This window comes from Haemaphysalis longicornis, unplaced genomic scaffold, assembly GCF_048455015.1.
Source record: "Haemaphysalis longicornis isolate Haplotype H1 unplaced genomic scaffold, Haemaphysalis longicornis Haplotype H1 scaffold_6, whole genome shotgun sequence".
NCBI lineage: Eukaryota > Metazoa > Arthropoda > Arachnida > Ixodida > Ixodidae > Haemaphysalis > Haemaphysalis longicornis.
The window spans coordinates 98,788,583-98,815,443 of record NW_027526407.1 but is presented as its reverse complement, the minus strand read 5'-3'; the positions used below and the strand labels follow the sequence as shown (position 1 = coordinate 98,815,443).

Here is a 26,861-nt window from a genome sequence, read left to right as displayed (position 1 = left end):
AGACTGAAAAAAGCCCAAAAGAGAAGGAACTAGCTGTACTTGAAAATTTGCAATAATGTTCTAATAGCCTTCTGACAAATTTATAACAAGCGTACATCGGCCTTGTGCTGATTTACAGCTGAGTTTTTTATTGGGCATTGCAGCCGCTTCTGTCACCAATTGAACCGCCCCCTGGATAAGCAACTCTCCGAAACTCCTTCCACTTCCTTGCCATGGCCAGGAGCGTCCTGTTCTCCCCGTCGGTACCTTCCCCTTTCAATGCCGTGCGTAATGTAATGGCCACCAAGGCCTCTCATGGTCCCTCCGTCGCCGTTCTTCAGAACTCTACCCAGGCCACGCAGTTTTCTCTCTGGCTAGCGCTCCAACTTCTCGTGACATTCTGCGTACCTGCCAACGCTTGTCTGTACCTCGAGGGGTGCATTGAAAATGGAGATCAGGCGGTTTTCATTAAAAAATTCGGAGCCCTATATGAAAGTAAATGCGAACACTGCAGCTGGAACTATTCTTGGTTTTCTTGTTTTTGAGGCGAGGCTTGTTTTGCCTCACTAAAGGCGAGCGCTCACACCAAAACGCATTGCAGGAAAGTCATCTTTTTCTTACGATGACGCTGTCGAAACGCGAAGCTTGTTCGAGTCGAAAGGCAGTGTCTTCAAATTGCGAAGGTAAAGTGCAAAATCCAAATAGTTACGCCACGAGTTCACTACAGGAAAGGAAAGTTACACAGGAAGCACCTCAAGAAAAAAAATTACACCACCTTCTCGTAGGGGAACCCTGAGTAGTATGCGAAACAGCCATGGGGTCGACTGAAGTTCCCATTAGTTTTCAGTTTGTTGTTTTCCTTGACGTCCAGCTTCGCGTGCCTTCGTTGTATGTATCAGTAGCTTCTTGACGTAGTTTGAATGAGTGAAGGACATAACGCGCGTTCGTTACACATGCTCCCATCCCGGTTTGTAGCGCAGTGTGAATAGCGCCACGTACCTCCCGTTGGGGCCAGAAAGTCGTGGGATCGAAAGGGGGTGCCGCCTAACTATTTCTTTTTATATTGGACTGCCCTGACGTCAGCCCAAACGCTGACGGGGCTGAAGAGACGCGCATGCGCAGTAGAGTGCGGATGGCGGACAAGGACAACGTGGGATGGAGGGACACATCCCTGGTTATGAGATGCTTCGCATCCAAAAAACGCTTCCTGTGGTAAATCTAACCGGGGTCTCCAGCAATGTTAAGCCCACGTCTATGCGATTCCGCGACTCCGAAAAGGCTGATGCAGTTTCGAATTTGGACTTTGGAGTTTTGATTTCGGACTTTGACTTATCTTGCAGGGGAGAAAGCTTCGCGTTTTAACTAACTTTCTTTAAAGAAAGGGCTTTGATGCTCTAATCATGTTATCTCTATTTCGCATCCAACTCGCGAAATGAGCCCTGGCGTCGTTTACAATATTGTTCAGCTTAACGTGCGCAGCGATGAGCAGCGAAGCCTGCTGCTGTGAATAATGGTGGGCCTATTCTTTGAAATTATCGCGACACGATGAAGGCTGTATAGGCGATAGGCTGTGGAAGCACTAGGCGCTAAGGCCACACAACCAGGAGTTCGGCTACATCTAGCATAATTCATTCGAATTGTATTTAGGCGAATAATTAACTACGTGCTTCCCTTCCAATGAGACACTCCCAGAGGATGGATCAATCTATTTTTCTTCTGTGAGCACTTGCAAGGCTAGTCAAGCCGGGTCTTTCCTGCATAGTACTAACATTATTAAAGGCAAATTCACTGCTTAGTTTACTTATCTAGTCCTGACCAATTATCCTGCTCTCTCTCATATAATATTTTCCAATGGTACCTACAAGGGGAAGAAAAAGTACCCGTGCTCGCCAACGATTCCAGCGACATTAATGTCAAAATGTAGCCACGTCACTGTATGTATCTTTTGGTAGGATTCTTTACTCCGATGGTGTTAGGTCATTCAGCAACGAAAAGATGTGACGGTGATTATTGATATGTAAGTCAACCAAATATGCTGTTCAAAGACTTGAGATTCCTATCAATTTCGAGACCAGCTGCTATATTCTGAAATTAACGCCGTGGCAATAAAATCCTCTTGATCCTTCATGCATTTCCCGCTGTTATTGCTTAGAGGACTCTCTTCCGGTTTTTACTTCCGGATTTTACTTCCGGTAATAATGGCATGGATCCACCTTGAACATGGCAGCGCTATTCTGGGGAAATAAACATTGAAAGTAACTTGCGCCTAAGATTAGCGTTTAGAGTTAAACCTGGACGAAACGAAGTGGACAAAAGTTCCAAATTTTTCTCTGCTCGGAGGTTTGCATTACGTCCACATTTCGAGTGAAGGCATGCGGTAATGAAACTGGCCGGCTGGATGGAAAGGAAAGCATTGGCTGCCTTCCTTTGCAAAACGCACTGCTGAGAAACATCATTTCACTCTCTGAAACGCTTCGTCATGAATGACAAAAAATTATATATATGAGTGAGCATTTTAAACAGTCATTCTTGACTAAGAAGGAAATATGTTTTCATCACCGGGCTACTTGGTCATATGAAACGCCGTAACAATGAATACGATCCAAAACGTATTCTAACAGCCCGTTACTTTTTATTCATTACGTAGATTCAGCCGGGCATCATTATGTGAAGTTCAGAGGCAAGCTGCCGAACAATCCTGAAGACAGGAAACCCACCGAATCGCATCCTTACGCGTGGTTCGAAAAGCATCACAGGTTCTTCTAATATAGCGACTCGAAGTTTTAAAGAAGCGTTCACGTAGAAGTAAGTGCATTTATCACAGCTGACCATATAGTCAGGCTTTGCGTCGGACACCGAAACTTCTCCCGTGGCTTCCAGTAATTAGTTTCGTGCACCCATTTTCAGCCTCCGTCAAGACGTTTCATAAGTTCTCCGTTGATGCCGGGAACACCTGTCGGTGCGTCAGCGAGAACGGCCTGTGCAAACTTATCTTGACCATGGTTGCTTCTGATAACACGGCAGAGAATAGTAAGTACCACAGGAATCCACAAACGAGGGCAGTCACTTGCTGTCGCCGTTTCTTGAGAATGGCGGGAACGGGCGTCCAGCCACGATATCCTGCAAGGACGAAGAGAGGTCTTCAAGGACGCTGTCATGGGTTGACAGAGGTGTAGTAGTACAGCAAGACGATATCCATGAGGGCGATAACGATGATGATGGCACGGCCGACATTCACAATGCGCCTCTTATTATTCGGGCTCAATCTTATCATTAAGAAGATCATGCTGTCTTGAGCCAAAACAGTTATCCTCAGCTTCTTCCTTTACTCTTTCTCAGTGCAGTTGTGGCGTAACATAGATAGACTACCACAACAATCGTGGCAATTTTCTCCCTATTGATAGTGGCCGCGTAAAAGAGGGGTCTGGTACCGCTTAATATTTTATCTGGTACAACAGCAAATTACATTTGGCAAATAAAAAAAATGACCGTGCATATGCTCACTTTGTTGCAAATTGCGTTTTGAGACGATAGTGTCTGGCGGCCCTGCCCCGTAAATCAACTCAAGTTTACCGCGTTCCACTGCTCCTCTACGAGGCCCTTCTCCATGCACGGCGCCTGGATACACACGCTCTCCCCCGCCCCCAGCGGTCCCCAGCGGGGGCGAGCGTATGCAACCAGGCGCCCTACTTAACGCGCGGTTCACGCGCCATGTACTACAATGGTTCGTTATGGCTGTATAACTTACAATGCCACCAGGAGCGTTAGTGGCGCGGGAAACAGCAGGTGAGGGCGTGATAAAGCAAAAATCAAGCATCCAGGTATGTTTTAATAAAGGGGCACTGATAATACCACCTATGACGCAGATAAGCGTATTGTCTCGTTTTCGTCCAACAACGTTGGCAAGTATGACCAGAGCAACCGGATCTAGATGCTTACCAAGAGTTTTGGGTATATAAGCCTCTTGTTCAACATAAATTCCACTGTCGTCGGGTGACTGAATAGACAGACACACACGCAGACAGACAGACAGACCAAAATTTCTGCGCTCAAGTAGCTCAAGAAAGGCTCTCGTGTTTAAAATTACCGCAGCTTCCACTAGTGATGGACGGCTTTCTGGAGAAGCACCAGAACTGGCTGCCGTTCGTCGGAGACCCGGCTGTCTCACGTCACAAGGATTTCCGGGTTTGCCGCTGAAGGCTATCCATGACTGCAGGACCGGATCGTTTCGTCCGTAACCTTGTAGCGCAAATTCGGTGTCTGTGTTCCCGACTTCAGGCGCGCGCGCGCGCCTGAACTAGCGAGAAGAAGAGCCCGCGAGAGATCACGCCACGAATGCTGAAAAAAGCCTTCTCGAAGGCCGAGTTGGCCGACACCGGGGGGCGTATTTCCAAACGCTTCGCTGCAAACAGCACACGTGACATTTCTGTTCGCGTGACGCAAAACGTCGTCATTGGCTGCGCCCCACACCTAAAGCGACCTAAAACATACCAAATTCCTGTTATTAGCAAAAACAACACGTAGAGTTGAGTTTCAAATCATTAAATTTTGAAAAAAAAAAAGTTAAGCACTTGGAAAAAATTACGCCCACCTCCCGTCGCGGGAACCCTGGTGTGATGCGACGCTGAGGGGGGTTCAAGCGCAAGTGGAGAGCAACCGTCGGCCGAAAGGCCGCCGGAGAGCGGTACACCGGTTATATGCGCAGCGCGCCCGAAGTAGAGGAGACCGCGGAGAGAGAGAGTACTGCACATGCGCAGCACCGCGCGCAGCGCCGCCCACCAGCGCAGTGAGAGCGCGCTGGGCCGCACACCCGCAGATGTTGAGAGACAGTGTTCGCTCTCACCTGGGCACGCGCCGGCGCCAGTGCGTCTGCCGCGGCTATGACGCAACACAATCCGACACAATCCACTTTAATCCAAACCAATCCAAATCCAATCCAATCCAAATCCAATCCATGCCATGCCATGCCATGCCAAGTAAAGCCAAGCCAATCCAATCGAATCCAATCCAATGCCCCTCGCGAGAGAGGGTTCGCTATCGGAGAAAAGAGGGGGTGAGCGGAGGCGAGTGCGGACGCCGACGACGACGACGACGACGGACGCACGCAGGAAGGACAGGGCCGCCGACAAGGGATGCTTCTTTTATACTGGTCGGCGCCGGTGACGTCACGCTCCTACGCTCAAAAGGTGACGCTGTTGAACTTGTAGTACCACCAGGGGATGGTGGCTCCGTGAGGGGGACATATCTAATCCTGTAGATTTGCGGCGAACATGCATCACCGCCGAAAGGGTGCTCGCTGTCGTACACGTGCCCACTCGCTGGTAATACGGCGAACCCGTTCAGGACCTGTAGAAGGCAAAGCAGCGTTTTGGGTATGGCCATGACCGTTCTGGATTCGCCGTGCCCTCCAGCGTCGTGCCCTCCAGATGCTCTCAGCGTCGCATCTAAAAGACGGAAAGATATACCTGCTGGGGCTCGAACCCAAGCCATCAGCGCAAGTACTCAGTACTTTACATCGAAGACAGAAAGCCCGAACGGCGTCCTCCTTTTCGCGGGCGATTAAAAGAAAATAGTGTGCAGTGACATCACATATGACACCTGAGTGCTCAGTGCAGCGAAGCGTTTGGAAACACACCACCGGGGCGCTCCGCACGAGGCGCCCGTTCACTTGCGGTCCGTCTCCTTTTTTTTTGGGGGGGGGGCGGCGGGGGGCGGGGAATTATTGTCTTGTAACGCTATACGGTGGAATCAAAAGCTTAAGCAGTTCTGGTGTTAAAAATATTAAAAAACTACGCCCACTCCCCTCGCGGGAATCCTGGTGTGATGCGACGCTGAGGGGGGTTCAAGCGCAAGCGGAGAGCAACCGTCGGCGGAAAGGCCGCCGGAGAGAGGCACACTGGTTATATGCGCAGCGCGCCCTAAGGAGAGGAGATCGCGGAGAGAGGGAGTGCCGCGGCTATGACGTAACCCAGTCCAACACAATCCAATTTAATCCAATCCAATCCAAATCCAATCCAACCCAAGTCAAGCCAAGCCAAGCCAAGCCAAGCCAATCGAATGCATCTAATGCCCCTCGCGAGAGTGTTCGCTATCGGAGAGGACAGGGGGAGAGTGGCTGCGGACAACAACAACGGACGCACGCAGGAAGGACAGGGCCGCCGACAAGAGATGCTCTCAGCGTCGCATCTAAAAGGAATGTTAAAAAGCCACATAGAACTACTGCTGAGGGGAATGCCCTGAAGGCGGAGATGCGTCTGCCGGTTTAGACAGCGACGAAAAAAATGGAGGAGAGAGGGACAACAATTTCAATGTGTTCTGAGCCCGCGGAAATTCTTAGGGTCTCCACCCAAAGGGAGGCATCCTTAGTCCAAGAAACCTTGATTCTAGCTGGCCATCGAGGACCGCACCACCAGTAATGGCTATTACGATGGCTCGGAGGCTTGGTAAGGCTGCAAACTACTCATCAGCATTTACTACGCACTTCCTTAAAGGAGCCATGAAGAGAAAATACAACTTTGTTTAATTTGAAAGAACTGGAATTCAGTATCTCACTCAGCTCCATTACAGCCCCAAAAAATGTTTTTTGAACGAAAAAAAACAAGTATTTAAAAACTTTCAAAATTTGCGCCACAGTGACGTATTATGAGCAAGAATGATGTCACACGGGCCAACAATAAAACATAATTTTCAGTGCGTTAACTGCACGTTAGCATTCAAGTGATGCGGTCAAATGGAACTAGAGGCCCCATTACAAACGTCCAGCCATGTGTCGTCGCGACAGGTCAGTTAGGCGGCCGTCAATCGCACAAACAAGGTTCCGTGACGTCATAGAAAAGTTGCGGGAAATTGACTAGGGGCTCGCGACTGCTTCACACGTTTTCTTCAATATCTCCGTTATTTGTTCGACGATTGCAATGATATTAGTATCATTGTTATCAAGACTAAGCCGTCTTTCTAATAAACCCGATTTGTATTTTGTCTTCATGGCTCCTTTAGGCTTGATGGTTTGTGGGAATGATATCGCTAAATCAATAAAGCTTTCGGGGTTCTGGTAACCATTACCAGTTTCTTGTACAGTCACTTGAGTGATTGCGTGCCGTATTATTGCGAGTATGAATACTGTTCCAGAATTTCGCTTTGCAACATCCATTAATCCGTTCATTCTGCTTGCATAACACATGGAATAAAACGACCTTTTCTAATTGAACATTTTAGCATATCCGCCAGTGCCGTCAACTCGTGACATCTTATGGCGATAGCTTCAGTTACAATGTCGAATAGCTGAACGTCATCATTATCGCCATAATAAATGTTAGCACAATCATTCCGTCTTGATAACGGTTTATCACTGCTTCCGGCACCTTTTCCAATTCATTGCGAGGTCATGTGTAACCAAAGACGCACAAGCTGGTCACGGCAAACTTTTTTCGGGCCCGAGAATTGCCGTTGTAATCTTGTTCATCTTACTTTTGATATTACGTTGAACTGGGCGTGCAGAGACCTGAGTAACCACGAGACCATGTCGCGCTGCCTCCCTAGCAGAGCGCGGACTGTGTCATTCAAAGCTGGCCTCGCTGTTTTTGTGGGACCAATTGAGCCATACTCGTGGCATAAAACTAGGCCGTGAACGTGATTTCTGCTTCGAAACGGCGTAACCAGACGCAGGACCGGTTGCACTGGGACATTGAGGAATAAATTCAAAATATACCGTCTTTTTTTCTATTATAAGACGGTCACGGTTATAAGGCGAAGGTGCAGTTTGGAGAGCAAAAAAAAACCTCCACATCTGTATACTGGGCTTCGAATACAGCGCGGGGCATGAATTTGAAATTACGGATTTGGGAAAAAAAAATTACACCATCTTCATGAGGGGAACCCTAAGGCGATGCGAAGCATCGCGGAGTTCCCTTTATTTTCACTTGCGTTGGTTACCCACATCGCGTGAACGCCGGAGCGAGACTCATCCGAAGAAGCAACAGAGGCAGTGGCGCATGTACGCGGTTATATAAAGCGCTGGCGTGGAGAGGAGGACGAAGGAAGTGGCGCGCAGGCGCGCGCTATCGCGCAGCTGGCGTGGAGAGGAGGACGGAGGGAGCAGCGCGCTATTGCACAGCTGGCGAGGAGAGGAGGACGGAGTGAGAAGCGCATTATCGCACAGCTGGCGTGGAGAGGGGTATGAGGAGGCGAGGTGCTGACGCCAATGGACAATGGACAACGGACATAGCCCCGAGCAAAAGATGCTTTGCATCTAAAAATCTTCGCCGTATATTCGAATAAATGCGGTATGTCCAGGAACAGAGAGAAAAGAGAAAGTTACACGAAAATAACTGTTACTTTGACAGCAAGTGAGCAACCGCGTATTTAATGCTTGGGAGTAGAGGAAGGTCACGGACGCACCCAGGGGGTTACAGGACAACGTCGCATTTACGCATACTGTGTGCGTGGGCTCTGCCTCGCACAAAGCATTTACGCATACTTTACACATATTTACGCGTGTGCCTATAGGCGCGTATGTGAAATGATTTGAATTGCGGCAATATCGGTGGCATAGGGAGCCTCGATAATTGGAAGTAAAGCACTCTCTCACTTTCGTTTTGTCATATCCTGCAGGTATCTTCTGCAACGTTTTCAAAATCGGTATAATCACTCAAACAAAACTGAAAATGTCAAACTACCATAAAAAAAGAATATATAGCTGACTGTGACCTACCGATCACTGGTAGCGCAGGCGTTTTTTTCTCTACTTTCCGTTATTTCTACTAGAATACATTTTGGGTGAGACACGGGACCCCACTGCCGATTAAAGAAGCCAAATTCTATCGGAAGTCGTTTTTACAATTGACGCGGAATGTTGGATAACTTAGTAGCTAAATAAGGAATTCACGGCGTTAACGAGAACGCACGTTATGTGTGTTCCGTCCCTTCTTTACCTTCGCCTTGTTCGTTCGGGTGAACCACGCATACAGCTTACACTTTAAACCAGAGCCAGATTCCAGCAATATCCATCCCAAGCCTGCATTAGAATTGCTTAAGCGATGTTGTTTGAGCCGAGAATGCAAGTTCGAAACATATATCGAAATACCGTTGCCATCAAGGGCACGAATTTTCGTTTCTTCACATTGAGGAGAAGCGGAAACAGAACCTTTTCTATCGCTGCAAGAAATTTGTTAAAAAGAAGCTTTGGGTGGTTAACCCACCAAACCAGCACCAGGGCTATGATAGTGAAGAGCTCTAAATTAATTTCGATTAACTGGGGATCATAAACGTGCAGCGAGATCTCGCCACACGGACGTTTTCGCTTCGGTTAGAAAAGCAGCCACCGTGGCCGGTATCAAACGAACGTCCTTGGGCTCTGCCGCACAGCGCCTTAGCCACTGAGCTACCGTGGCGGGCACCCGCTACTTCATTTTGTTCCTGAAAATCAGGATAGCAATTTGTTTGCAAGAAGAAATTTGGGCACGCAGGGGCATGGGTCCTAGAAGTAATGGTGTTGCGTAAAGGCGTTTAGAAGGCAAATGTATTTCAGCTGCAACAAATGTCACACAGCGATGAATCAATGCTACTGACGACTATTTATGCATCTACAATCGCTGTGCTAGCAAATCCCAAAGCCTAGCCGATGATGTCAGTACCTCTTTAAAAGTGCGAACGCATGAGGAGACCGACAAAACAAAAGGTTCGTGTGTTCAAAGCATTTATGACGGGCGAAAGAGTTCACACACGTTTTCACGCTTAAAAAGAAGATGCAAACAAATCCCCACAGGAAACAAAAAACAAAACAACAAAAAAACGGTCACTGCTGTCATGCCCAAAACGGGCACTTGTCTTCGGACCAAAGTCTGTCCCCACGTGTGCATCCGAAGGTTTTGGAGAAGTGTGCCGAGTTGTTGACAGCCCCATTGACAATCACATCTCCCATTGGGTCTCCGCAGTGTCCGAGGGCCCAGAGCACGTAAGGGAGCTCGCTGTTGCTGTAGCGTGGGTTAAGGCGGTGGCCTAGACCCACGTCATCCGCGAGGTTCCTCCTGAAGGCGTCGAAGAGAGGGTCCAGTAGGGCAGACTCCGTCACCACCTGTGAGCGAGTAAAGAGAATTCCGTACAACGTCAGCTTTTGGAGAAACGTAATAACTTTTGTTACGAAAGATCAAAAGTGTTCCTTAATTTAAAAACACTTATTGAGCATAAACGTGGGTGGTTTTTCTAGTCCAAAAAAATTGGCCGCGTGTCTGCTCCTTTCGTTGCAAATGTCGTCAAAAGACGATAGTCTTTATCGACTTTTGCCAAGTAAATGCCTCCCTTCGCTTTACCGCTCACCTCTCATGTTGTCCCTCTTGCGTCGCGCTCCTCCCAAGGTAAAGACACCAAAGGTTCGCTTAAATCATTTTAAATTTCCCGCGTTCCACTGCTCCAAACCGGGTGTCTCGATGCGAATGCTGCCGTACGGCGAAGACGCGCGTTAATCGAGGCACCCTACTTCAACGTTTATAGAACCGCGTTTCCCTACTCCACGTGCCTTGCAAGCATAACGTGGAAACTATCTAGTGGAACTTTGCGTAACTGTTGCCGGTTGATTTCTTAAAATGGCGCCAGAAGCTATAGTGGCGCTGGCGACAGCAGGCGACGGCGGAGTAAATTCTTTTTCTGCAGTTGATGAAGTATTTAATTTCCCAAAAGTCAAGCATGTTTGAATTTTTATAAAGGAACACTGCAAATATCAGTTCTGTATTGATTTGTTGTCTCATATTTACGTAATGTCTTGTTCTTCTTCAACAATGTTGACAAGTATGAACATTACACCGGACCAAGACGGGTAGATTTAGCTGTGACTATATAAGACTGTTGCGCAGGCATTGTTTTGCTTTGGCCGGGTGGCTGAATCGAGTCACAGACAGACAGACGGACAGACATACAGACACACAGACATACAGACAGACCAAAATTTCTGGGTTTAAGTAGCCCAAGAAAGACTATCGTCTTTAAAAAAACGCGCGCCAGCACAGCAGCCTGGACGGCAGCGATGAGGCGTTCCTGATCCTCGCCCTTTGAGCTGGCCAGGTCGAGCGTGGAATGGGAAGAGAGGGTGTTTGGCGCGTAGGAGCGTTCCCAGACTATCTGGTAGGTGGTATTCGCGACGGAGCAAGAGAGACGTTGAAGCGGCAAGTGGAAAGGAAGGTGTTGTGGAGTTTCGAGACGTTGTAATATATGCTGGTCTGTAGACACCGCCAAATGCGAGGCGAGTGTGCTCCGAGGGACCTCTAACTTGAATACCCTCCTCCCCACCAGAGGTCATGATGTTTACTTCTGTTTGAGTGTGGCTGCTTGCAAAGCATTCATTGAAGAACGTTGCTGTCGCCGTGAAAAGTATTCATCTGAAAAGAAAAGGGTTTCTATTGTCTCTGGGGCAGGCGGTTGTATTAAATAGTATCAACTTGATTAGTGTGTTTACAATAAATAGAAGTACGTGAACCATACAATGGTTACCCCATACAAATAATTTCGCGCAACTTACAGTCGACAGTAATGGTCTCGATGACTGACAGACCATTCTGAGCTTTCTTTGAATGAATAAGAAGCTGTAACGAACGACACACTAAACTGAACTGTGTTTTTCTGCGCATTGCAAGCTTTCCATCTCCAAGACGGATACTCTATGACGCTGAGTGCATTATACTTAGGATGTAGCGCTAGTTCGTGATATTACGAGCAATTACACTGCGTCCCAACTGGAGCTCTGCAAACGCGACGTATCAGCAGTCCGCAAGCTGCAGTATTATTATGCCCCGAGGTCGCTGAGGGGTGACGAGCAGGATGCAAAGAGTCCTTCTAGCCTGCAGCTTGCAGGTAAAAGGCTCGTAGCGGTGGCTCGCTGGTATAGTCGAGAGAGGATTCATTGACTCACGTCACCCTATCATGCATAAATAACTCCTTCTCATCGGATCTTAATCTCTCGTCACTGGAAATTACCAGGTCTAATGCACACAAAGCCTTGGAGCACGCCCTAAGTGCAACGAGAACCATCTTCATCGAAAAGTGAACAATCGATACTCCGAATGATATGTTAAGATACCACTACCTCTTTGTTTGTACTGCTAGTAAAGGTTGCGCCAATTTTAGTTCTAGCCAACGAGAGCTTGCTTTACTATTTCCCCAAACGTGTTCCACAATAACAAGTTTTCCGCTTTTCAGTCTTATATAGTGCATAAATTTTAGATATCATCGAGCTGCTTCGAAAGTTAGCGTTATTGAGATGAAGGAGCTACTCCAGAGAACGGTATAAAGTGCTACCACGTTGAGGGCCCTCGTAAAACGTTTGCTTGATTGCAAAGGTGTTTCAAAGGCATTTTTGGGCGAAAATTAGGTTTTCTGTTTTCCCAGTAGCGCCTTGTAAGGCTTCTTAAGACGTATAACACGCCAAGCACATTCGTCACCCAGATACCAATCATTTACAGTCTGTCCTGTCGTTGGAACTTTCGTCAGGCAATTCACATTATGTTTAGAAATCTGTCCCAAATTAAACGCCCCGGACAATTCATACCAACATTTTCGCAATGGCGGTCAAAGAAGGACACGACCTAAGATTGCTGATATTCTAAAAGAGCACTTGGCTGCCACAAACCGCCTCTTGAAAGTGGTAATTGGTAACACCTACAGAGGGCCATCTGTCCATATACTAGTGTCAGGTTCTATGGCAAAGGAGCCTGTTTTTGTGTCGAAACATATCCAAATCTCGTGGCAGTGAATTTGAAGCAATCTCGTCTCTCCCTGTAGCCATCATAGCCTGTTCTGATTGCATTTTCCAAATGAAACCAAAACACCTCAATTTTAGAGTGCTAATTGGTAAGATACCGCGCGTCCTTGATAACTCCGTGTAAACACCTGCAACGCACTCATAATGTGACAACTCAACTCATTCTTCAACCTATAAGTACTGTTTTTTTTATGATATCCTATTCTCTCTCCCGTTTATGATTCCCACCTCTTCCCACCTCTGCACTGTGTCGTACGCCGGCGTGCCCTGTCTGTGACAAAGTACAATAATCACGTGATTTCTTCCTTTCCCATTTAGTTCGGACTAAATAGACAACAACAACAGCCCAAAAGCGGCAGTACGCTTTCGTATCGAGGCTACCTGCTCGGCCACTGCTTTGCTGGAGGCCATTTTCTTCTGGACACAGTCGGTGACTCCCCTCAGTCGACGTTCGCTCGCCCACCGCCAGCTGTAAGGTCCGCCGCGGTGCGGAAGAAGCACGCGCAGGATGGGGGCTCCCACAAGTGTCGTCATGATGGGGTCCAGGGAGGGCGTCGCGTTGATCATGACCGCCAGCAGCCCTGGCGGCACCACGACATTCTTGCGCTTCTTCGTGTAACGGCCCTGCGGGAGAAAGGAGAGGTCAGCGGCTGTGACGATGCCAATCCTAGGGAAGAGTGTCAATGTACTCAAGTGACCATACTATATTAACACCTGTATTTTGAATGTGTTGTCATTTTCTACTTGGTTCGTTATTGGAGCTTTGTTTATGCCCCACATTTTGGTTGGAAGTTGTTGTTCGCCTAGCAATGCTTGCTGTAGGAAACACCGGCTTAGAAACTCCAATATTAGTGTTTTTTCAAGCGGGAGTGTTACCTAGATTGCTGGTGATAGTTATTCGTAATCAAAGATATCGGCGGGACGAGAAGATACTTCTGACACCACCAAGCTAAATTATAGCAGGCCGGATAGGTGGACCTTGATGCGAAGGCCTAGATAAAACTTCTTTTATTCCACTGACAACGGCTATACGGCTATACTAAAACAAACTCCAACTGTCTCACTCTGCCTCTCGTGGGAGTTAAATTGTCGAAACAGCCATTTTTCGCCACCTTTCTTGTGCTGTTTTCCCGCGCACTAGGCCAGTCATGTGCTCCCGTATCGAGCGGTGACGCGGTTGGCAGCGTGGCTTCCAGGAAACCATAAGAAACAGTTTACATGGTTCGTCCAGCCTTCGGGAGGTGGCACTCCAACGCGTCCATATGTCTCAGTGCCTGCCTCTCAAACTCCTTGTTAAGCTCGAGCGCTGCAGCAAGGCTGGACGTTCACTTGCACGCTCCGCACATCGGAGAAGTGACCGAAGTACACTCGGGTACAACTTAACAGCGATGGAAGTGTCCGCTGTGCATCATCAACGCAGCCGGATGTTACTCCACGCGGCGCAAGTAGTGCTTTACTGGACATATTTTCAACATGGCACGAGCTTTTTTCGTAATTTTGTGGACTTAACATGCCCATAAATTACCGTAGCGACGACAAGTAAACTACGTCAGAAAAGGCAGACGCAATCACGCATTGATCAGCTATTGCCGTTACTAACTTGTTCCCGAGTACCCGTTTCCCTACTGCACCCAATGGGAGTATTACACAAACGGCGTTGGTAAAAACATACGCAACTAAAGCAGGCTCAAAGCACGAAGTGTTGGTACACTTGCCTCTTGAGCGAATAGAGACACTTCGGGGGCCTCCTCACGACGCGAACTGTGCATAAGATCCGTGTCCAAGGCTTCCAGATGGCGGCGCACCTCACGCGCTACGGACTCGTTGAAGTCGAGTTTGAGGGCTGCAGCCGCGACTGCCATTTTATCTAGAGCCCCGTCTTTGCTTGCCGCTGCTTTGGCGATCCTTGTCCTGCGGTTAAAGAGCATCGCAGCAAAAATAAAGTGAATCTTCAGCTTATTCTCCTCTGCTTCATCTACTCGGAAGACGCGGGTTACAAACGAAGCAGAGAAAGTAAAGAAAAAATCCCAGACTATCTCCACTAACGTGAAACCTGGGGAGGGGCGAAGAATATAGTGTATAAGTGTGTTCTTGGCACCTTGGCATTTCTGCCCACGGAGATGAAAGCGTTGGGCGTAGAGATATACAGCTTTACTGTAGGTCTCGTGTCTTTGAAGCGCGAAACGTTCTAGCGTGAGGCGGTGGAAAACGAGTGTCGCGGTGTGTTCTTTTAGCTAGCGTTACGTTCAAGCGCGAGGCATTCGAAAACGAGTGTCCCGGTGTTTTATTGCCGTGTCTAATCGATACTACGACGACATGAGACGACGACGACACGAGACGAAGACAGCCCGACCCCCTGAGGGGCATCACTCTAAAAAAAAACAAGAATCTGGCCTCCGAACGGGCACGCACCATACGAGGAGAAATTCATGGGTGTGTAAACATCCTTCTAAAACGTTCGGCATGTATGGAGTTATGGGAATTCAGAGTTCTTAGCCTTGGTAACCCATCGCCGGAATACAAAGAGTCATACATTTCGGCAACACGGGATAATAGAGGAGGGTATTAAATCCGTGTATACAGGGTATACGGAAAACTTACGGCGATGTTTTTAAGATTTCGTTCACCCACAAAGGCGAAACGTGTCAACCGTTTCTATTCTGAGAAATTATTCCATTTTTCTGTTTTTGGAAGGACTACACACACTAGGTATGCCGGCGTGCGCAATACTCCGTATTCCAATAATTCCGCATGTAAGGAACATTTCACATGGGAGGCAATATGCCATGCGCGTGCACCCAGCAAGGTGTCAGCAGAGTTGCAGGGGGATGCGATGACCTTTCGCGTGGTGGGTAAACATACGCGGGAAAGGACGCAAAGTCGGATAAACAAGCAGAAGCTCTGATTGTCTTATATCACACATTCCATACCCATCGAGCCTTTGTACCCGGCATGCACCGAACCTTTACGTTACTCGAGACCTGCGTGCTCAACTTTCAGGCGCCATGAATTGATGCAGAATATATGTCCGAGTATTAGGAAAGCAGAAATCAAAAAGCCGTTCCACTCAATGTGAAGGCTGTTTCAAGTGCAGAGCTGTGATTCTCCATAATTGTCTGTAGCGCTGTTATCGGCTCACTGCTACCACACCGGGCAATTTAAATTTCCCGCCTTCGCAGTTCTCGTGCTCCCCTTGCCTGAAACTGCGCCAGCGGGAGTTCTCTTCTTTTCGTGATTGCTTTTCCCTCCGCACATTCCGGCGTTGTACTGCCGTTTTTTTTTTTTTCGCTTACTATAGTAAAAAATCAACCCAACGAGCGCTCCTAACTAAGTGATTGCGGGCGCTGCCGGTTAAATGCGTATGTTTTGCCTCAAATGTACCTACAGGTTTCTTTGCGCTAAACAACGGGGAGATGTAGGACAAGCGCCAGCGGTTCACGAGTTTCGAACGCTTATGACTATATAAACCGCTCGGCATTCGAAGCCTCTGTGGGACGCCGCGACGACAGAACGCCCTGGGGCCCCACTTGGGTCCAGCTAGCGAGCTACGGCGACAAGGCGAGCGCCTAAATTTCTCTGCACTTAAAAGGTCAGGGGAAGGTCTCATCACTGGAGATGATGGCAGAGCCGAGAAGTATGCCCTGAAGAAATCTGCTTGCCGAGTAGGACCTTCCGCCAATTCCCTATGAAAATTCTGAAACAAAAAATGCTCCGCTTCGCAAGTTATTAGCGGGACATGGCCCTGAGCGAAGTGCGTGCTCATCAGTTCTCGGACTCAATGCGCACGGCACACCGTCTAGTAATGCCTCTAGAATAGCGGAACAATAGATGTTTCGCTGAGCCCCACTGCTATGCTGTAGACTCGAAGGCAGCTGTTGTCTATCGTGTGCAATTCAGTGTCAGGTTTGCTTTAGCTTCATGGTGCACAGTCCTGGCCAGCGTCATTGAACAGTACTGGTTAATCGCTGGCTGATACTGCTCAGTTCATGTTCAGCGTAGTGAAACTTCCGTCATTTTTTCGCGTTCGGTATACCACACAGGTGAATTCTGTGCCCCTTATTACCCTTTTTTACGGTTTCGCCCCCTTTCCAAGGGTAATGACCGATGCGAAGCAATGTTGTGCAAACGACTCATTCTGCTACTTTGCATGAGAGGCATGTGTTAAGACATGGGTGATTTTTATTTAATCTAAGTCACTGTTTAGCATAAGACAATTAGGATAACACATGTGTATCGGAATGGAGCAGCGAGACCTTTCGATGTATGTAGAGACGACCACTGTGGGTTCAACCGCACCGCCTAATATATCTCATTATGAGGCGGCCATGCTAGACCATGTGGTGACTATTTGTCCAGACGCGGGAAGTGCATCAACAATCACATGTGATGCACATGACCCCTTGGAAAATGCTATCATATCCGATCACAGTGACTTCAGTCGGAAGTGATCATGTCACAGCAAGACGCATCAAACCGTCGGGCAGAATGAACTGAACGTGCTCCATAAGTTATCAATGAAAAATGCGAACTACATGACCGAAAAGTTAAGGATGTGTATCGATTCTGAGAAAGAATAACAGCTGTACCATATATGCAGACGGACCTGTATTCTTAGTCCTAGAAAAGGGCCTGTAGTTCTGCTTTTTAATAGCGGGAATGTTTAGGGGCTCGCAATGTACGGCGGTGCTGTTAATGCCAGACATTGCCCTTCACGCCAGGAGAAGGTGCCTTCACTGGGCCGACAGATACTGCCACCGCCTCGACGATCGTTCAGTAACCCATCGGCGCTCGTGAGCCAGTGGGTCAGAAGGTCGAGATGGGAGGGGGGAAATGATAATAAAAGAGCGCAGCCATCAGACCGGCTTTCCCGCCATGGGGTTCCAGTGGGCTCGCCGGGCAACGCTCGCCCGTACGCGCTAGGGTACACCCTTCCTCAAAATCTTCTCAGCCAAACATAAGGCTACTGGACCACAAAGAATTCAAACAATAAGCTTTATGCTCGTCCGTGAATGCCAACAACTTCTCTCCAGTTTCATGAGATTTCACAAGCCCGAAACTGGCTTTAATTTTTGGTCATGGGTGCTATTACCAGAAAACAAAAACAGCTCAACCAACCCGAAGACAGACATATAACAAAATTCTGCGGCCACTTTAGAACACCGTATATTGTTTTGTGATGACGGGCTGCTGAATGAAAAGAGAGATTAACGCCTGTACAGTTTTCATCGATATAGGAATACATGTGAAACCGCGTAACTGTAGAGCGCCAAAATTTTATATCGGCGGGTTCTGGTGGTTGCTAATAAATCAGTCTCTGTTACGACAAAGATGACAATACTTTTGTAGCTGTAATGCGCATGGAGGATATGATAGAGGGAGAGTGGATGCTCGGGCTCGTTCGTCATTATGCAACTAGAATGCACAGCGAGAAAGAAAAGAACGAGACAAGAAACAACGCAATGCAGTAGCTAAATGTCCCTTTTTGTAGAAAGGAGAAATCTCTTGTGAAGCATCCGATGTTCGTGTCCCACATCTCACATTTGTGTCCTCGGGAGCAGAATACATTGATCAGAAAGCTCAGTTCCAGCTAAAATGTTGCATAGAGACACGTAGAGGCACTAACATTATTTCACACTCATTGAAACCAATTGGCGGCATCGCCTATATCGCTAGAATCTTAGAAAGCTCAGTCTCAGCTAACGATGTTCCCTAAGACACGAAGAAGTCACAGAATTATTTCGCAATCACTGACGTGAATTCACGGCATCGGCTATGCGCTGTGTAGGAAACCAAACCCATTTTATTATTGAGAAGAAAACCCCGATTTGTAGGTTCAGCAATTCCCTATTTTTAGCATTTTCCCTCGCAGGTTTGTCAAGAATTCCCTGTAAAATTCTCTGCGTTGTCTTTTAGCAGCTGATAGATCTTTACGTGGTTTCCTGTTCACTTTTGGGCGTTATCCAGAGCCGCCTGTGTCTACTTTACATAGCTTTCCGGGCGCAGAAACCGTTCAGAAAATCAATTTCAGCCTGAAGGAAACTCTATTACATCTCTCGCGCGACAGCATTTGACTGTGTATTTCACATTTTGTACCAAACAGCATGCTCACTTGGCATGCTAAAGTTCCAAGTTAAAACAGCCCGTATAAAAAAGACGACGACATGTTGGAAAATCGAGGTAATTTTAGCTCAGTACCGAGAATTCTGGCGCCAGTTTTTGTTGACCGCACGCGGACAAGGACGCACCCGAAACATTTTTTTTCTATATTGCCCAGGAATACATGCAAACAGGCTTCAGCCCTTCATCACGCATTACTAGCTCTTTGTCATGGACTATTCTTTTCTCTACGCTCCCTCCTAATGTATGAACTGGATTAGAAGCAGTCTTGGATGCTTGTGGCTAGCGGGAACACGACTGAGTATATTTTAACGCAGAACCGACCTCGGTGACAAGTTAAGAACGGCACCGGAAGTGCACGCTGTGCCTTATCACCGTAGCCGGATGGTTCTCCGCGCGGCGCAAGTAGGGAGTTACTGGGAATATTTTGAACATGGCGTGAGCAGTTCCCGTGATTTTTTGGACTTAATATGCTTATAAACGACTCCAGTGACGACGAACAAACTGCGTGAGACAAGGCAGACGATATCACGCATTCATAGCAAACCCCTTTCAAAACGCGCGCTCACTGACGTCACGGGTCCGGCGATTTGGCGGAGTGATACACCACATGAGGGGGTGCCGTTCTTGAGTTGTAACCGAGTATACTATTAAGGCATGCCTTTAGAAACAAACAAAAAAATGACGCGAGGTCCAATTATTTTTTTTTGTCTCCACGACTCCTACAATTCGCTGCATCAGCTGAAGATCTCGTTTTTCTCTTTAGGCCGAAATTGCAGCCGTAAATTCCCCGAAAAAGGGAAAATTCCCCGCACGGAACACCACTGACCCGTTTCGGCGAGCCAGCCAGGTCGGCACGCGGTCTCGCAGCGCCCAGCGTATGAACCAGCCGACCCTGGACAGCACGTCATGTGGGCGGGGAACGGTCTCCTTGAGCACACGTCGAGCCAGCTTGGTGGCGTTCATGTAATAGTGATCTTCCAAGAGGTTGAAGCAGGCCTGCACCCGAGGCTTTGGCGGGTCCGTGTAGACTTCCTCGTAGATTCGTTGCGTCTGCGGGTGGAGCAATAATGTACGGGCAATGTGACGAAAAACAGCGCTTAAAGGGGGTCAAAGACAGTAGTTGACACGTTTAACAGAAAGAGTTTAGGCGCAGTTTTTAGATGCGACGCATCTCTTGCTCTGAGGCATGTCCCTCCTGCGGCGTCGTCGTCGCGCCGTCCGTCCGAATCCCTCCTCCGTTCTTCTCTCCCGCAGCTGTGTGCAACACTCTCACTCCGGCTCATTAGCATACCACAGCTGGCGCGCTTGTTTGGGCGCGCTTCGCAACGTAACGCTGCATTAACAACTGCTCCGGCGCGCGCAAGTGTGCGCATGCGCGGCTCTCCTTCATTGTCTCCTCTCCTTCAGGCGCTGTGAATATAAAGCGGGTATCGCGCTGCGGCGGTTAGTGAAGCGCTCGCTCTCGCACTTGACGTGACCTTGCTTGACTACTTCGTGCTTGACTTGATTCTTCCAATGAAGACGTGATGGAAGCGACGGTCCGTTCAATGAGTGGTGTGACAGAACAATTACGCCCATCGTCCCGCGTATAGGAACACCCGCATGTGATGGAAATGCATCATACGCGTTCACAACATGTTTCACGCGGTTTAGAGAATCAACCCAACGGAAACACCAATTGAACCCTCGATGCGTCGCATCACACCAGGGTTTCCTCGCGGGAAGATGGGCGTAATTTTCGTCATATTGTGGGAAATAGCTAGCCCAAGATCAAATGTTAAAGGAACCCTACAACACTTCTTTTAACATTTTTTTTTTCTGAATCCTAAATACTTTCGCAACTTAGTAAAAAAACACATCCAGTAATTAGAATAGTAGGTCTCAAAGTACCTCATCCAAAAATTAATTTTCTGTACCCATCAGATAAGTTAGAAACGTCTCACAAAAAATGTCTTTCTTTCCCGGTCTCGCTGTTCTTCTAGCGCTCGTATTCGGTCATTCCAGCGGTGTAGCAGCTATTGGCCGGATTTCTTTCAGGCGCAGCAATAAACGCATTCGATAGCGACCTTAAAAAGAAACCCCCAAAAGCAAAGCAGAGATGGAAGTCGTATCTGCTACGGCGAGAAACTCACGCAGCGCCGCTCCGTGCTGGCGATAACTATAGCTTTCGCAGTTCTTCCAGGTACGAAGAAAAAACTGAAAGGGTTCATCAGAAGTGTTGTAGAGTCCTTTTAATGGTGGGAATGGATCGTTTCCACGACCTTCATCTGCGCATGCAGTTGCAGGCGTCGCTATTGGTGGCTCCCTCTTTTTCAAGCCTTCGGTTCTGACGGATGCTGTTGGCACGCCATGGCCAGGCCAAAACAAACTGCGGTTGGCGTTTGGCAGCCAATGACAAAATGCTAAGTCGTTAGACGGCTAAAAAATACCGTTGGAAATTATACCAATGTTTGTTAACAGCGAACCTAAAGAGCTACTTTTGCGCATAAAGTAAAAAAAAAAACGGACGCAAAGTGCATTCAGAGCAAGCGTCTTGTATCTGGCACCCTGGGGGCCCCAGAACTGCACTGCAATCGTATTCGATAGAGCCACAAATTGATTGATTGTTAGTGTTTAACGCCCCGACGCAACGCGGGCGATTAGGCGCGCCGTAGTAGTGGGCTTCGGATTAATTTTGACCACCTGGGTATCTTTAACGTGCGCCGAAATCTCGCACACACGGGCGTTTTTGCTTTTCGCCTCCATCATGAAAGCGGCCGCCGGGGCCGGGAATCGAACCTGCGACCTAGGAGCCACAAATTATGATTTTGGTATGCACCGCTACTACCGCCGTTCTTGGAGTCGAAAGGTTCCACTGCAGTGAGAGCCGAATTTTTATCCGCTACACGTATGCTTACGGCCATACTTCGGTCACACCAATTATGACTGGCGGTTATAATTTTTATTCTGTCATTTTATATTGTATTATTTCAAAACCACAATAAGGGCACAGCATATTGGGTTGGGATATATTCCGAGCTTAGGCGTAATTGTACTATAGCTCTAATGGCGAAGGCTTTTACAAGCACCAGAGTTAAAGCATCTGGTATGTCACGCGATGCTCCAGCGAAAAAAAAAAACGTGCGGAGCACCAAAACAACCCAGAATAAATTTACAACGCCCAGATAGAAGTGTCTAACCGGTTGCATCTAGATCCAGGTTTATTTACATATTCAGATAAACGTAAGGGCCCTAAGTAAGAGGGCATTACATAGAAGAAAACAGGCGCTCGCAGAAGCAAGAGGCCATAAGGAATAATGGCAACAAAATAAAACAACAGAAAGCACAAGCAATAGCGGCTGCAGGACGTAATTACAGGACCAGAAATTACACAGGCAAAGACAAAATTAAGTCTTTTCATTTTTAATGTCTTCTCATTTCATTTTCATGTCCTAAAACTGTGTTATGTTATATTCAGTGGCAATGTGATGTGGTACGTCATTCCGTTCTGTTGTCGTGCTGGGAATGTATATATGAGTGAACACGCAATGCAAGCGATTAAGAAAGACGGATAAAATACCTATTGCTTAACTCCATCAATCTGCACAGTAGTTTTACGGCACGCTTCGGGTTTCCTGCCGTTTGTACGGCCCCCCCATTTCTGAAGAATGTTACCCGCTCACCATGGACCCCATGAGGGGCGAGAAGTACATGATCTTCCAGTACAGCTGGTAGCGGTTCAAGTGGTCGTCGTCCGTCATCTGGAGGTCCATGAAGTAGTGACACCTGGCTGCCCGCGCCACCCACTGGCAGGCACCCGGGACCCACTCTCGCGCCACGTAACCCTTCTCGGGGGGCGCCACCCGATCGTCCATGCTCAGGTTGGTCGTCAGTCTGCGGCAGTGCGCAACAGGCGACTATGGTCCGGTGCAGGATTGGAATGTTTTAGATGCAAAGCATCTCTTGCTCTCGGCTCCGTTGTCCGTCGTCCGTCCGACCGCACCTCTTTCCCTCTCCCCACCAGCTGTGCGATAGCGCGCGCGCTGCTCCTCCTCTCAACCTCTACACGCCAGCTGTGCGATAGCGCGCGCGCTACTCATCACCGCAGCTGCGCGATAAGCGCGCATGCGCGTCTCCTCTCTCATCTCCTCCTCTCAACTCAATCTGCTCTATATAATAAACCCGGCCCGCGCACTGCTCCCTCAGTTGCTGCTTCGGTGGAGTCACGCTGCGCCGTCCGGAGTTGCGTCATTTTTTGGTATTTGGATACCCAATCTCGTGAACGTTTCGGAAACTCCGAGATGCTTCGCATCAACTCAGGGTTCCCTCGCGGGAAGGTCGTGTCATTTTTTTTAACCAAACACGATGCGGTGCAAAATTTCTGTTGCGTAGCATCGATACTCTGCGAAGTATCCGGACCTGCATGTTTATCCCAAACCTCTACAAACCATTATAAAGTTTTTGCTAGTGTGTTTCAATCAGACATCGTAAAGAACTCATGGTGCCGGGCTAGTTGGTGGTACTTAATCTGAAGGATTGTGCTTGGTATTAAACAGAGAGACGGACTTCAAGAAATCTGCGAGTCTATGCGCAGTCTTTGTGGCATTGTTTACGAGAGTGGTATACGTTCTTTTTCTTTCAAGTTCGTTTCTGTGTTCAACAGCAAGCTCCATCCTTCAAACAACAAGCCATAGGTTTTTTTTTTTTTTCACTGCTGTACTGAGCTCGACAATCACCGACGAAACGAAACTAAAAAAACGATTTTGTTATTGCCAGTTACTAAGTATGTACGCTTTAAGAGGCTTATGGTCTTCTCTGCGCAGGCCTAGATGACGTATACAGTAATGCAAGTACTGACCATGGTCTACCAGAATTTGTGTGTACCTCGCGTTTTTAGGTGCGGCCTTAGGGCTTCATGTATTGACGTGCATAGTTAGAAAAATCGTGCGCCGCGTCTGGCGTGAGTGTTCGACGTCGTGGCCGTTGTCTTTATTGAGCTTTGCAGACAAGCCTCATCAGCATATAAATGCGAGTTCCGACACCTGCAAAGGCGTGGCTAAACTCACGCGAAGTATTTTCTAGCGCCTAATGATAAATTTGTCAGGCGAGTGCATGTCCCCAATTAACACTGTGCAAAAATTTCAGTAATCATTGGGGTCGCCGTTCGCAAATTCAATCTTCCGCTCATCCCAGGCATGGGAGCAATCGGCTTAATGCCAAGAACTTCTCCGATTGGTTGGGCTAGAAGAATTAGAAGAACGTTTCACTGAATCGGCACTACGTCGCTGTCAGGATTGAAACAAGGAGTGTTTATGCAGAGAACTTCTTCGCCGCAACCACACGCGGCTGCGCGAAAAAATCTAGGTTAGAGAGGAGTTAGAGGCATATCTCTCGCAAGACAGCACGCACGATGCGAGCCACTGAGTGATGCCCAGATCAAGCAAAAACGGCGGGCCGAGACGGGAGTGGCAGTGTCAACGTGTCAATGGCAAAAACCGGTGGTTACTCCGTTCCTCTCCACGTTACTCCAAAACGGGTAGGCCACGCGTCATACGCTCTCCCGATGAGCGTGCAGCTTAGGCGCAGGGACATCGCGAGCAGGAGCGGCCACGAGTTGGTCTACGCCATGCCGATTCTGCAGACTGTTACAGTTTCGGTGGTTAACCATCTGTACGAAAGGCAAGGGCGCATTAAGTGACGTACTTGGCGATGTATTGGAAGAACTCGGGCATGGTGCGCCGTGACCCCGTTCTCGTCCTGAAGAACCTCTCGGAGAGCTTGAGAGGCACAGTCGGCACCCGTATGGGACAGCCTCTCATTTTCCTCTCCTCCCAGTCGCTAAAATTGGGAACAGATTTTGTTCAATTGCACCACATCCCGAGGACAGAGTGAGTAAGGTTTTCTACTCTAACCCTTTGAGTCACGAATTATTATATTCACTGCAAAAAAATTCCACACTTGGTGGTTTAGCAGTGTCAAGTGTCTAGAGGTAAGAAAAAAACGTTCAGTCTCTCTAGAATACTTATTACGCAAATGGCGTCGCGTCCTCGTGCGGAGACACCATTACTCAATCCTGCTTTTCCCTATAAAAAATAATAAATATCCCGAGGCAGTTTACAAACAAGGAGGTGAAATATTAATTTCTGCACATGAAAGAGGTGTTTTTAGCCTTTATAAACGATTTACGGTGCAGTAAAAGGGAACTTAGGACAGCAACACACCGGAGCTCCCACAAAACTTGGTGGCGTCCATTTTGAAACGATGTTTATGAGTGCGGTTCCGCCATTCCACATCACATGGTGCTACCTTTCACTTCTGTAGGTTTCGAACATCGGCCGCACCGCTCTGCAGCATGAACTCTTTTCGTTTTCACGAGGAAAACGACGAAGAAACTCGCGTCTTCATGTGGAGACACGGTGACTGAAAGGGCTAAGCTTAATCACTGCTCGTTATAGACATCTTGCATAAATGTTTCGTCGGCACTAGAGTTCATTTTTAACGACTCAAGCTTTCAGCGCTCTACATTAGTTACAACCGTGGGATATTACGTTGCATTTGAAATTCTGGGATTTCACGAAGAGGCGTACCAGTTGTTGTGGTAACAGGAGTAAATACAATGGCAATGGGCACAGGGCTACACGATGGGCGGCGCGGACGCCTCGTGGACGTGTCTGAGTGAAACGGAAACGTTACGTAAGAATAGGAATAGGGGTGGGTTCCTTTCAATTCGGTATGTGAGCGGAGGCAGGAGACAAAGACAGATGACAATAATAATCATCATCATCATCAAAGCCATCATCATCATTATTACTATTATTATTATCATCCTGTCTACACCCACTGCAGGGCAAAGGCCTCTCGCATAGGTCTCCAATTGTGCTGGTCCTGTGCTAACTGCGACCAATTTATCTCAGGAAAGTTCTTAATCTCATCTGTGCACCTTACTTTCTGCGCAGGTTAAAGAAAGTGACATCAAAAACGCTTTATCTGTGCGTGTTACAGTACCGTAAAGATGGGACGCTGCCCTGAGGTTTGTGTGATCGAGTAATAATAAGGCCAAAAGCAGTGGTATGGTATGGAGTGATTAATCTCAGGGGGATCAAAAAAAGGGTAATACCCAAGAAGGGAGAAAAATATGAAGTGACAAAACAAACAAAATAAAAAATAAATGAATAAAAAAATCAATTCACTGCTGTAGATACCCTCTGAATTCTTACGAGAATTTCAATGGCCCGTTTTAAACGGTCAGCATTCTAATGTTCAGTTCGGTAAATATAGAAGGAGTACCGTATTTTCTCTTTCCCACACCTAACCTTTTTCGGACTGCTCTTTGTAGTTAAGCAGGTTTCGCTGAAAGGGAAGTAAGTAAGCAATTAATACCTCCTGTGACGTAGCCACTGTTAGTTTCGATTCAAAGTAGCACATGGAAAGAAACGGCGCAATGTGAAGAAAACTATGGCCTCCTACAAGCGGCCTCTGTATTTGCCTCGACGTCTTCCATCTCAACTTGAAGTTATCACTAGCTTAACGCAGTAGAACGACGTAATCAGATACAGAGAAGTCCCGCGCCTTCAGACATGACATTTGGATGCGCCTTGTACAGTCATTGGACAAAAGAAACACGATCACTAAAATCTGAACTGGAACACACAAACAGCGCGATTTCTTTCCACGCGAGTCGAATGTACACGTGGCCTAATTGAAATAACAGAGTTCCGAATGGCAGCTTTCCAAATATAGCAATAGCGCGCCATTGTTAGACCTTTACGAACAGTATTTTAAAATTTTGATTGTTGTGTTTCATATTTTCACGTTCGCATTTTATTTTGCCAAGTCTGTACTTTTGGCAGAGCCGTCATTTGGAAAGGCGTCTCGTTTACATTTTTATAGTACTTTCAGTGTAAAGCCCCCCCCCCAAAAAAAAAAAAAAAAAAATTAAGCTTCTTGCCTCCCCCACAACCCCCGTATCCCCCACTACGCATCGATGTCACCGTTATGTACGAAAGCATCGGCCCTGTTTGTAACAAGGCAAAAT

General features: G+C 47.6%; 1 protein-coding gene across 1 annotated transcript in view; it reads right to left on the bottom strand.

Moving 5' to 3' along the window:
* Window positions 1-9,657: 9,657 nt before the first annotated feature.
* The window catches only part of LOC144143164 (uncharacterized), a 31,867-nt gene continuing 14,663 nt past the window's right edge, over window positions 9,658-26,861 (bottom strand). Inside the window, exons 6-11 of the mRNA XM_077674965.1 lie at window positions 24,530-24,664; window positions 22,510-22,720; window positions 19,674-19,897; window positions 14,443-14,638; window positions 13,109-13,351; window positions 9,658-10,051 (exon numbers count right to left, since the gene is read on the bottom strand). Of these exons, the coding sequence (XP_077531091.1) occupies window positions 9,782-10,051; window positions 13,109-13,351; window positions 14,443-14,638; window positions 19,674-19,897; window positions 22,510-22,720; window positions 24,530-24,664 (1,279 nt within the window). The 3' untranslated portion in view covers window positions 9,658-9,781. The remainder of the gene's footprint in view (window positions 10,052-13,108; window positions 13,352-14,442; window positions 14,639-19,673; window positions 19,898-22,509; window positions 22,721-24,529; window positions 24,665-26,861) is intronic.